General features: G+C 39.6%; 1 protein-coding gene across 1 annotated transcript in view; it reads right to left on the bottom strand.

Moving 5' to 3' along the window:
• ADAMTSL1 (ADAMTS like 1) overlaps window positions 1-13,215 on the bottom strand; it is a 939,419-nt gene that overhangs the window by 670,883 nt on the left and 255,321 nt on the right. The window contains exon 2 of the mRNA XM_064579938.1: window positions 5,685-5,804. Within this exon, the coding sequence (XP_064436008.1) occupies window positions 5,685-5,804 (120 nt within the window). The remainder of the gene's footprint in view (window positions 1-5,684; window positions 5,805-13,215) is intronic.

The raw sequence follows: 13,215 nt of genomic DNA, 5'->3' as shown, positions 1-13,215 counted from the left end.
AGTACTAGTTTAGAATACCAAACAATAACCAGAAAATGTGAAGTTATATAAAATATTCATATGCTGAAGTTAAAGTATTTTTTTTTCAATAGTTCATGACCGGTAGAGTCAGGATGCATTAGATAAGTCTTGCAAACATAGGCAAATAAAATATTTAAAACCCTCACAGGGTGACATATTATATATACTTTGTAGGGTGTTCTGATTTTTTCTCGGTGATCTCATATTATATAACTTGAAGTAGCAAATGTACTAGAAACCAAATTTAGTCTTCCTGTCTCAGTATATTTTCCCACAGAATAGCCAATTCAAGTTACACCTATAAGCATGCTGCAAAAATTACAGATTGAATTGGAACGCACTTCCACTTTTAAAATACCTGGCTCCTTCAATATCACGGCACATTTCTTCCCCGCGTAAAATCAGGTAAGAAAAAACGCACTGGTCACTAATCAATAAGGCTTTATGAAGCTGTGTGCCACTTTGAGTGTGTGTGTCTGCAATTAAAAGTTAATTCCTGCTTCTCCTTATTCCACAAACATTGAGAGGGGGACAGATAGATCCAACTGCAGTTTTGGGAAAAGACAACTCTGTCTAGAGGGTGCGGAATCAGTGTAGGTAGGAAGATGCTAGTGAGAGGTCAACAAAGTGAGTCATTGCTCACATTCAGTAACTTAAATGCTCTTGACACATGGCTATTTCCTTGTGTTTTAAGTCCACTAAGTACTCAAAAAATAGTAGCCGGACATTACTGCTATAAACATCGGGGTGCACATACCGCTATGACCTCACTGATATGAGGAATTCTTAATCTCAGGAAACAAACTGAGGGTTGCTGGAGTGGGGGGTGGGGTGGGAGGGATGAGGTGACTGGGTGATAGACACTGGGGAGGGTATGTGCTCTGGTAAGCGCTGTGAATTGTGCAAGACTGTTGAATCACAGACCTGTACCTCTGAAACAAATAATACATTATATGTTAAAAAAAAAAAAGAAGGGCGCCTGGGTGGCTCAGTTGGTTAAGCGACTGCCTTCGGCTCAGGTCATGATCCCGGAGTCCCAGGATCGAGTCCCGCATCGGGCTCCCTGCTCGGCAGGGAGTCTGCTTCTCCCTCTGACCCTCCCCCCTCTCATGTGCTCTCTGTCTCTCTCATTCTCTCTGTCTCAAATAAATAAATAAAAAAAAAAAGAAGAAGAAGAAGAAGAAGAAGAAGATAGCAGGAGGGGAAGAATGAAGGGGGGGAAATCAGAGGGGGAGACGAACCATGAGAGACGATGGACTCTGAAAAATGTAATAGTATGTAACAATAATGTTCGTGACACCCCTCAGAGGGGAGGGAGTGGGGCGATGGGTCAGCCTGGTGATGGGTATTAAAGAGGGCACGTTCTGCATGGAGCACTGGGTGTTATATGCAAACATTGAATCATGGACACTACATCAAAAACTAATGATGTGATGTATGGGGATTAACATAACAATAAAAAATTTTTTAAAAATTAAAAAAAAATAGTAGGGGGTTAGAAGTACAATTAAGCAAATTAAGTTATTATCTTCAGATGTTAGCAGTTAAATCCCACTGTTTCCTCTCCCTTGGCAGGTTGGGGAGGAGGTTGGTGAACACCTTGAGAACATATGGAAATGGTTATATTCCATTTTATGTGTTTATGTGTTGGTTGAACTCATTTTTCAGTTCATAGAAATAATACTTGTCCCCACCAGTTCCCCTACCCCAACTGAGGAAGAAAAAAATAATTTACTTTAAAGCAGAACCATTTTTAATCAATTGCATTTTTTATTTCAGTTGAGCTTCAGAGAATTACTGACTTGACCTTAAAAAAAACTCCCTTTTCACACTTGATTATTAAAAAATAGGCCTTTTTGAGGATCCCCTCCTGACAGCTCTCCTCTATTTTCCCAATCATTAAAGGAACACTCTACCCTCGACTGCAATAACTTATGATTTATTTTATAATAAATTATTATTAAATAAGAAATTACTTAATGACTTTCATTTTCTATGACGGTAAAAGAGTGGCTTAAATAACTGCTTTGTGAACCACAAAGCTACAAGCAGATGAGGTTTGCACTAAATTACATACTGAAGGAAATCTCATTTTGTAGTGAATTTCATGTTAATTATCATCCTAATTTTGTATCCAGCTGACAACCAAAGCCAACATGACCTGTTTTTCGACTATTCCAATAATGAGTAACAGATTTTGACAAACATCCTATTTCTGCAAACAGTGCAAATCACCTACATGCAGAGTTTCAGACAAGGATTAGAAGTTTAGTGGCCCTGCTGTAGATTGTAGACAAATGGCTCATTTACACTGCTTTTCGAAGTGTGGGCAGTGGAATTAGCCCTCGGAGAGAAAGCTAACTAGAAAGTTTTCCTAATGCAATGTAAAAGGCAATTTGTGCCAAAAGGCCTTAGTTGAGGAAGTGTCACTTTAAGGTCAAAAATGACCAAAATAAGCTTTTAGGCAAAAGAGTTCCACAAATCAGTTAAGTCAGGCTGTTCTGGTTTTCAAAAATTATTTGAAAGAATAAAGAAAGGGCATGGGAGAAAAAAAATTAAAGACTTAAAATGAGGATAGCAATAATTTTACCCAACAGTGTGACAAGGTGTTTCTTATACTTAATGCCACTTCTGTCCAAAATGTTAAACATATTGGGGATAAATTTGTTACTTCCACAACTATAAGTTTTCAATCCCCCTGCATTCATATTCTTTATTATAAACCTATATACTGGCTTGAAAGAGCATCATGGAAGATAATCCCAAATGTTCTTTCATCACCACATTAAAAACTGAAGTCATTCATGCCATTTTGACAAGAATACTTTGCATTTAGAAGGATTTTCACATTTATTTTTTTTTTTAAGATTTTATTTCTTACTTATTTTAGAGATAACGAGAGAGAGAGCAGGGGGAGGGGACAAACAGATTCCATACTGAGCACAGAGCCTGACTCAGGGCTCGATCCCAGGACCCTGAGATCATGACCTGAATTGAAATCAAGAGTTGGACAATTAACCAACTGAGCCACCCAGGCGCCCCGGATTTTCACATTTATAAGGCCCTTTTCATGCATAGCCTGTGATGGAAGTCTCACCATGTTTTCAATATAAAAATGCTAACAACAGGGCAATAGAGAATAGTCATGGTGGGTTTTCTCCATCAACACTTAACACAACTGGGCATTCATCATATGCAAGTGCAGGGGTGGGTTCTAGGGAGGTGAGAGTGAGCATGAATCCCGATCTCAAGGAGCAGAGCTGCTAATCCGGTAGGAGCAGTGAAATATGAGCATGACTGTCACTGGGCTACTAAGGAAGACTTACTTGTAAGCAGATAGAATTGGACAAACAGATAATGGCTCAACCATTTTTCCTCTCACCTACTCGCCTTTGTGAAGTGGTTTTTGTGACCTATACCAGGAAGTCTTCTCATTGATGATTCTCCCATTCTGCTTTAGAGCCTCCACATGATGTAGTAGAATCTCATACATGGGGGCCACAAAAGGAGTTTCAGTGTTCTGGCTATTGATACAAGTAACAATTCATGTTTGAACTCTTCCCCTTAGACAAACACGGAGAGTGTGGTGATTCATCTTTTAATGCCTATTTAGAACATAAAGTTACACTTTAAAAGTTTTATATCCTATGAGCCAAAAGGAGTCCTCAGATAGAGAGACATACCTTCCAAAGAAACTGTTAGAATTTCACAAATTTATTAGGAAACTGGATTAGCTTCTGGTTTCAGGAAGCTTTGATCTTTTCTCTTCCCTCCCATTTTCTTGTACAACCCCAGTTCTGACTTTTTGTGCTGGTAGGTAATTCTTCTTTCAGGTTAAATCTTCTACCCTCTCAATTACTTATGACCTCAGTGGGTTTGAGAAAACTCCGCAGCATGAACAGCTTTCATTATGATGTAAATCAATGTAATAGTATGTAACAATAATGTTCGTGACACCCCTCAGAGCTTGCCAAGTGACAAAAATTGTTTTTAGTGGCACCACTATGACAATTCCATTATGTTCATAATTAGTTCATATTATTCAATTTCCTTTATGGTGTAAATTATGTAATAATTAGACTTGCTTATAAGGTTTGCGTATGGTATCCATGTAGCAGTACTTACCAGGGCTTTTCATAAACCAAATCCAAAGTGAGCTAACATATTTCAGATTTTGCATAACATCAAGTGGGACAAAATTAAAATATAATTACAAGATAATGTTCTGAGAGAGAAGTAATAAAACTTAGGTGGCAATGTGTGTGTACCCTCGTAGATCATACAAAATAAGCCTTGAGCAAACAATAAAAGTTTAAAAGGCAGGCTCTGCATTTTCTGAGCTTACTGAGAAATATATACATATATATACGTATATGTGTATGTGTGTGCGTGTGTGTGTGTATATATATATAAACCTTATGAAAATTAATTATAGTACCCTTGGGAACATTTACCACAGTTCTTGCCCATGCTGGGGCACAAGCTTTGAGAAGAATGTGAACGTCTGTCACAGAGAAGATGGAAATGACAGAAACGGTAAGCGGTGGCCGACAGTGGCCACCAAGAAAACTGATTATTCAGTATCTAGAAGAGAAGTTTATGAGATAAATGTGCCCCAAACACCCTCTTGAGAGAGACTGTAGGAGGCAGGGTAGAGGAGGTAGAAAGAAAGCCACTTGTGTGTTTGCTTTGGACATGTTCAAAGTCATTCTTTTTTTTTTTTTTAAGATTTATTTATTTATCTGTCAGAGAGAGAGGGGGAGAGCGCACAAGCAGAGGGAGCAGCAGGCAGAGGGAGAAGTAGTCTCCCTGTGAGCAAGGAGTCCGATGTGGGATTCTATCCCAGGACCCTGGGATCATGACCTGAGCCAAAGGCAGATGCTCAACCAATCGGCGAGCCACCCAGGTGCCCCTCTAAGTCATTATTTTCTGAGTGCACAAGAAATCCACTGGGCTCATCTAATTCCAGTGTGAGCACTTCGGAGCAGAAAGTCACCACCATGAAGAGCTACACCTAAAACTTTTCAAAATTTTCAGAAGTTATCTGCCCAATTCTCACCATAAAGTACAGATGACAAATTACGGCTTGATTTGCAAGTAGAGAGGACCCTGACTCTTGACATCGCCAGTCAACTGTGCTACTTGTTTTCATTTCAGAGCTCATTTTGGAGACTTCCAATTTTTTGTTTTTTTCAAAACCACCACCAGAGAAACAAACTTCCATAAAATAAATATGACTAACACTTTGAAGTAAAAATATCCACAAAGAAACCAGTATGGGAAGATGGCAGAATTTCCATTGACTCATAAAACAGTTTACATATAAATCTCCTTTTTTCTTCTTCACTCATTTAAACTATTACCATTTCTTGTTCAGACTCGCTGGCAAAACATCAGTGATTTTCATGTGAGTCTTCCACATGCTGCCCCAAACAAACTTTAATGCTTGAGTAAAAGGTTTGCAGCTGGCCAGACCCAGGAGAGGGTAGAAAGGTGCCCCCCACAGTCTGTCCACTGCACTATCACTTTGCTTCCCTCTCGTCATGGATATGAGAAAATACCCTTCAAACCTCTTCACATTTGCTACAACCAACCACCGCCGCAAGTCAGAATTGGCAAATGAACTTCAGTGTTTCCAAGAATAAATAAAAGAGACACTCTACCGGGTCTTCAGTTTTGTGACTATTCAAGAGGTCAGACAGGAAATCTTCGTGAAAGCTCTCTCTCCGAATTAGCGTAAATTCCCTCAGGAAAACAGCCCCTTGGCTTTGGTCTCCGCATACCTAGGGAGATAAGATAGCCAATTAAGCCTTCAGACAGAGCCTGGAGGGAGGGGACACTGAGGAATTAATGTCTCTGAGTTGAAGAAACTTCTTGGATGCATTTCAAGTCCGATTAGAGCAATCAAAAACAACGCAGGCAAATACATATTAATGCAAGAACCACTAGAATATTCTGGCATGTGGCTCCTTGGATAGATGCCAGGAAAGTCCACTACTAAGTTGGCAGCTCTTAATTGACTGGTGTAGGATGCTGAATTCGGAGACTGTAAGTTATCTTTGAGGCCAGGTCAAGCATAGATTTATTCTATTGGGCTATCCCTATGTATGCGCCACCCAGGTATCTTGGACCTACAGGGATCAATCCCTATTTCCATGGGTCTGAGCATCCAGGTGGATTCTGATGTCCTGTTAAATATCTACCAGATAAGGAGAAGCTGGCCTGAACCCATAACTGACTTCCTGAGTTATTCAAGTACTTAAGAACCAGATGCACTTTAGCTACTCTGAAGGGAGGTATTGGAGAACTTTTATCTAGAGCTTATCACATACCAGGTTCTTTACACATGTTATCTTGCACCAGCCCCAGGAGGTGTCTGTTATTAGCCACACTTTACAAATTAGGAACTGGAGGCAACAGGGTTTCAGGAATTTGGCAAGTTAGTAAAGTGTTGAAATGAGGACTCAAATACAGGTCTGACTCTAAAACCCCTTTCTTTTCATTATCACATTGTGCTACTGAGCTACTCAAACCTCTGGCAGAGGACTCATTGTTGAGTGACTCCTATAAATGCAAGGGGCAGTGAATTCACTCAGGCTTCCCACTACCTCTCTGAACCTCATTTTACGCATAGTAAGACAGGAATGGTTATCAGGGTGATTGGGTTGCTGAGAAGACAGGAGCTAATACATGTAAAGTACTTAGTACAGTGACTGACCTAGAGGAAGCATTCAACAAAGAACAGCCATAGTTATTATCAAAAGCACATTCTGCTCAAGGAACAATTAAAAATTTAAGCTTTTAGCATACATGAAATTCTTTGACCATATTTATAATGTCTGTGATGGATACAGTATTGGGTTGGGTATTGTATTATCTTCATATTAATTTAACATTTAATTTTTTTTTTAAGATTTTATTCATTTATTTGAGAGAGAGAGAGAGAGAGCATGAGAAGGGGGGAGGGTCAGAGGGAGAAGCAGACTCCCCCCTGAGCCGGGAGCTCGACGTGGGACTTGATCCCGTGACTCCAGGATCATGACCTGAGCCAAAGGCAGTCACTTAACCAACTGAGCCATCCAGGTGCCCAACATTTAATTTTTTTTTTTTAAGATTTTATTTATTTATTTGACAGAGAGAGACAGTGAGAGAGGGAACACAAACAGGCAGAGTGGGAGAGGGAGAAGCAGGCTCCCCGCTGAGCAGAGAGCCCGATGCGGGGCTCAATCTCAGGACCCTGGGATCATGACCTGAGCAGAAGGCAGACGCTTAACGACTGAGCCACCCAGGCACCCCCCAACATTTAATTTTTATACATTTTCAATTGTATACCTTTTTATGGTATCGGTAATATCATTAGGAATACGAGGGGGTTCATATTATTAATTTATGCCTTCTTCAATGTCTGAAGTAATTCATAATAAATTCAAATAATTTTAATCCCTAAACCCTTTGGGAAGGAATAGAATTTCCTGTAATTTATATGTAAATGGCTTCTGTTACATGGCATAGTCAGTATCATGGGGTAGACAGAATTGGGGCCGCTTTACTCCTTAGTATCCTATCTGTGATTATATTGCTTAACATGGCAAAGGGACTTTGCAGATGTAATTAAGTTTACTTTTTAGCTGACTTCAAAATAGGCTTAGTATCCTGGATTATCCAAGTGGGCCCAATGTAATCATAGGAGGCCTTAAAAACAGAACGTTCTCTGGGCTGAGGGCAAGAGAGAATGTCAAAAAGATTCAAAGTGTTAACAAGGACTTGACCTGCCATTTTTGGCTTGAAGATCAAGGCTGGGGGGAGGGGGAGGGGGGGCACATGGGAAGCATGAGAGGAAAATATATTCTGCCAACAATGGAGAGCTTGGAAAAGGACCTTTGCCCTAGAGGAGAACTACATCTTTGGCCAATACTTTGATTTTAGCCCAGTGAGACTCTGACTGGAGAATCCAGCCATGCCTGCCAGACTTCTGACGTACAGAAATTGTGAGATAATACTTATGTATTGTTTTCAGCCATTAAATCTGTGGTAATTTGTTATGGCAGCAATCGAAAATTGATATAATCATCAAGAGGCAGGGTCGATGAGAGGTTATCTTGTTTCTTTGCCTACACCATTTCGTAAGAATTAGCCAGTACTGAATAAGCAGAGGTAGAATTGCAGACTAATTCTTGGAAATGTATCCTTCTGGGTAACCTAACTTATTCCTGTTACACTTAAAATTAAATTTCTCGTTTCTTTTCTCATCAGGGTCAATCATTCCTTGAGTCTGTAGTTACATACACTTCAAAACCTGTCTTGACCCTGTATCTTCCCTGATCAGAAGCTTTCAGGGATTCTCCACTTCCTGTTGGGTGCATTCCAAATTCGTGGGCCCTGTGTTCAGGACTGCTCACAGCTCTTCAAGTTCCAGACAAAGAATAGCTACACTTGTGCAGCTTTTTCTCAAAAAGATCAGAACCTGAGTTTAAAGTGACCTAGAATTGATGTGTTTTCATGTCACTGTTTGCAAAAGGACTAAAGTATGCTAATCACTACTAAAGTTCACATTTCGTTAATCATTTCTCCAACAATCCGAGGCTATTTTGAATTCTAACTCCGTTATTCAAAATGGTGGCCACCTTGTCATGCAATGTCATAGTCTTTAAAAGCTAAAATCTGAAGAGACTAATCAATTTATGTGCATTTTCTTTGGGAGAAGTTTTGTGCCTATGAAAAACATGTTTCTTTTGTTAAACTGATAAAGAGACAAAAATGAGTCAAATATCCTCCAAAATAGAGAGCAAGATGTTAAATATAAAGCCTGAAAATGCAATGCTACAAAAAGGAAGGATGATCAGCAAACACTTAGTCCACTTGGTTTATGCTTTAATTCTCAATCATAGCTGTGTATTTGTTTTAGAAAGCATTTCTGCCTGTTAGTATTTCCCAAAAATGTTGACATTTATAAAACTCACAATTCTTACCAAGATGTTCAATTTCCCCAATACTTTTATGTGATACTAAGGCAGAAGGTCTTAATTAAACTAAAATTCAATTTGATATTGAGAATAGATAAGAACATACAAGTTAGATGAATGTAATTATGACTACTTTCTCCCTATAGATATCGTGTGCATATCTTTTTCTAATTTAATATCTATTCATGAACACTATTACTAATGAGGCAATTTAAAGTACTCAAATTAATTTGATCATTATTAAATTAGTTTTGAATATCTGTAGCTATCAAACCATGGATAATAATTATTATATTCTGTGTGTTTTAGAAATACTGTTACAATGAAGGAGATATACAAATATATAAAGATACATAAATATGTAAATCTTAGACTTCTATTTCAAACTGGCTTTCAAAATGATTATTTAAATCCAAAGTAGTATCTTTTGCTCATTTTTTTTTTCATTCATTCATATGTACACATATTTACTCAAGTACTATCAAGTGCCAGGAGCTTTATTATAGGACATATTTCTTCCTTTCAGGGCACTATCCTTCTAATGAGTACATGGATGTGACAGAGTCTACTAGATGCTCACCAAAAGCTACCATCTTTTCATCATCACTGATACACCTAAAGCACATTTCCTAGCCTCCTTTGCAGTGAAGGTGGCCAAGACTGAGGTTTAGGTGGTAGAAGTGATTGGTGATATACAAGGCCTGGTCATAAAAATCTCCCACATTCCTTCCTCCATGCTCTGTTGCCCTCAGCTCTGCCTGGAATGGAGACAGCCTCAGGGAAATCTTGATGTCAATTGTTAAAGATGTCAGAGGTTCCTTGGCTCCCTGACTGATTGTATGCAGGAAGACCTTCCCAGGACCTGCTCGCTTACCTCATATTGTAATATGATCAAGAAGTAACAATCTACTGGGTTGGGAGGTGCCCATGTTAGAGACTATTTGTTACTATGGCTAACCTGCTCTAATTAATATAATGAAAAAATTTTAGGTAAGCAAAGGATGCCAGGAGAATACAGAGCAAGGGTGATTACCTCTCCCAAGAAGGATTATGAAAGACTTTAAAGCAGGGCTAAAGGAAGATTGGGGATTTACTAGCCTGACAAGGGGAATGGGAGTGGGGAAGGGGCGGTTCTTGTTCCAGAAAGAGGAAAGAGCCTGGGGAAAGGCATTAAGGCTTGAGATACCTTGTTTGTGTTTAATGTTAATCTAGCATGGCAAGAGTATGGGGGTACACGAGAACATGGGATGGGACAGAATTTGTATACTGTGCAGGGGCCAGATTATGAATCATGCTCACTGAAAGACAGAAGCAGCCAGTCTTGCTTGAGCTTATGAGTTTGGAAGTGCGTTCTGGTAGTCTTGAGAAGGTAAGACTAGAGATGAAGTGATTAGTTTCCCATCACTGCAATTACTCTGATGAGAACTCATGAAGACATGAGGGGCTGGGAGGAAAGGAAAGGGCCAGAAAATTTGGTGGCCAGCTGAATGCAAGTGATAAGTCAAAGGTTATATCTATATTTTCTGCCTGGATTTGAGCATAAGAGCAGAGTGGATAGTAGCCCTTACAACAAAGAGGAAGTACATCAGGAGGAGCAGTTATGTGAGTTAGATGTGAAGTTTCATTCCAGAAAAGTGGAGCCTGAGGAGCCTTTGGCCAAGGAAGCTGAGCTTTGTGCACTGGAAGGAGACTGGTCCGGAGATGATACATAAGTGTTGGCATCATGTGGGGAGTAGGTGATACTTTGACCTGAATGAGCTTGCCAAGGGAAAATATGACAAATGCAAAGGTATGAGTGCTGAGATAAGAACCGTCTGGGGAGAACCTATACCTAACATGCAACATGGATCTATCTCTAATGGCCTAGTTATGCCGACAGAAATTATTAACAAGGACAATCCAAACATACTGCATTTCATCATTTTTAGGCATTCTTCTATTGGTTTTCCATGAAAATACATTCATGACATTACATTCAACTTATTACAATTAGTTTCTTAAGAACATCCTATGGTTCTTTGGGCTATCAATCCCCAGCTCCTGAATTCAACTAAATGTTGACGGAAACTTGAAAATTTCCAGGATAACTCACTTTTTAAAAATTCTATTTCCCATGGTTAGACCAGATCTCCTAAGTTTTGGTTTGGAAAATACAGTTACTTTACACCTGATATGTCAAAACTCCCCTTGCAGTTATCAGGTAGTTAGCATATTATAAAAAAATGCATCAAAACTGGCACCCCATTATGTTTTAGATTCAGTGCTGTTACTTTTGCAGCTAGAAAACAGACATGTGAGAAGTGGAGGAATTCTACACATGGCCAGTGGTCATGTTAGGATTAGGAATCAGAGACAGTGTCTCTAAAAATCTCAAGTCTCTGCTGGAGTTAAATCTGGCTATTCACCTACAGGAATAGGACAAGAAACAAGTAATCCTGACTGAGTCACCTATCTGTTTCTGCGGGATTTCTAGACTCCTGCAGACTGCTCCTCAGGAAGCACAAAGACTGACATGTGCTAGAATTTGTACCCTGTGATGAAGATTGCTTCTCCAATTACAGTCTCATTTCCTGCTTTAAACATTGACTCCTCTTTCTGATCATTGGCACACCAGAGTACTCCTTAGAGAACCCAGGAATGTAGAAATACCAGCTCCCAGAATAGAGTCTCATTAGATCCAGGAAGGAATGGAAGCAATTTATTGTTGTGGTTTACGTTCTCTCGAAGGGGGCTGAGCGATCAAACATAAAGAGAGTTTAGGGAGGGACGTAGGTAAATACAGGAAACAAGGGAGGCTTTCAAGTAACTCTCTATTCTCTACCCCCTGTGAGGGAAAAGGAGGTAAAGATAGTTTAAAACGAAAAACCAAAGTCACTGAATAATAACAAAAGGTTTTGCATTTGGCTTTAGGATACAGTCAGAAACTCAAGCTATGTCTACTCTTGTCTTCTACTTCATGCTCAGTCCTATCATAACCCGGCACCAAACATTCCCCTGCTTGACCTGACTCTCGGTGGCTCCAGAGAATACTGGTTAGTATTTGGACTCACAGTTGTCAACTGTCCGCTCACAATGAACGTGGCTGATGGAAGAAAAGATAATAATCTCCCCCTCAGAACGTCCTACTTCTTACAAGTTTGCTATCTGGGTTGTGACTAGAATTTGGAAGGTTAAAACAGAGCAACTGGTTCACATTTTGGAATCTCCTCCATCACTAAGGAAGAGCCGAAATTTCTACAGAAATTGCAATGTTGGTGATAGGAGTGGATTATGGCCAGAGCTCTGAAGCAGCTATAATGTTCTTACAACTCTGGGGGAGGCATCCGTTGACTTCCAGGCTGGGAAAAAGGGATGTAGAAATAAAAGAAGTTTAAACATACAAAGATGCCCTCAAATTATCAGGTTACCATTCTTCTTTCTTCATTTAGTTTTTCTGTGAAAACTGAAATGTAGCCAAGTTCATGTCCTATGGGTTGGATTTATGTTTCAATACTACTTACAAAGTATAGCCCTGAAGACCACACTGTTACATTTTTTTTCTACCAAAAGGATTTTGTGACATCTATTTATGCCCATATTTTGGTTCGTAGTTTACTAAGAATTAAGATAATGAGGGCGCCTGGGTGGCTCAGATGGTTAAGCGTCTGCCTTCGGCTCGGGTCATGATCCCAGGGTCCTGGGATGGAGTCCCGCATCGGGCTCTCTGCTCCTTGGGAGCCTGCTTCTCCCTCTGCCTCTCTCTCTCTCTCTCTCTGTCTCTCATGAATGAATAAATAAAATCTTTAAAAAAAAAAAAAAGAATTAAGATAATGAAGCTGAAAATTCTCATTAATCATCTAAACAACTTAGGGAACTAGCTCCTGTGTTGTCTGAATACACACCTATATTTAAATGCCAATGGACAGTGAAATGATTGGTGCCAGGCTTATGAGTTTTTGGCACAAGGGGGACACTTAAATGCTTATTGAATTAATAACTGAATAGGAAGTTTTCTTGGATGCCCCCAAATCTCTAGCTCCAGTTCTGAGAATCCCTACCAAGTAATAGGAAGAAATAAGAATTCATATGGACTCAAAGAACTACTCAAAGGTAGTTCTGCCACCCAATATCAGTACCATCTGATCCTCAAAATCAAAGTGACTCAGAGACCAAGGGAAGGAAGAGAAAAATCTGTGCCCAGTATAAAAGTATGATTAAGGGGCACCTGGGTGGCTCAGTCATTAAGCATCTG

Source organism: Mirounga angustirostris, unplaced genomic scaffold (genome assembly GCF_029215605.1).
Source record: "Mirounga angustirostris isolate CCGP_5_RB_7025 unplaced genomic scaffold, mMirAng1.0.hap1 SCAF_15, whole genome shotgun sequence".
NCBI lineage: Eukaryota > Metazoa > Chordata > Mammalia > Carnivora > Phocidae > Mirounga > Mirounga angustirostris.
The sequence above is the reverse complement of the archived record's forward strand: the minus strand, read 5'-3'. Positions and strand labels throughout refer to the sequence as shown.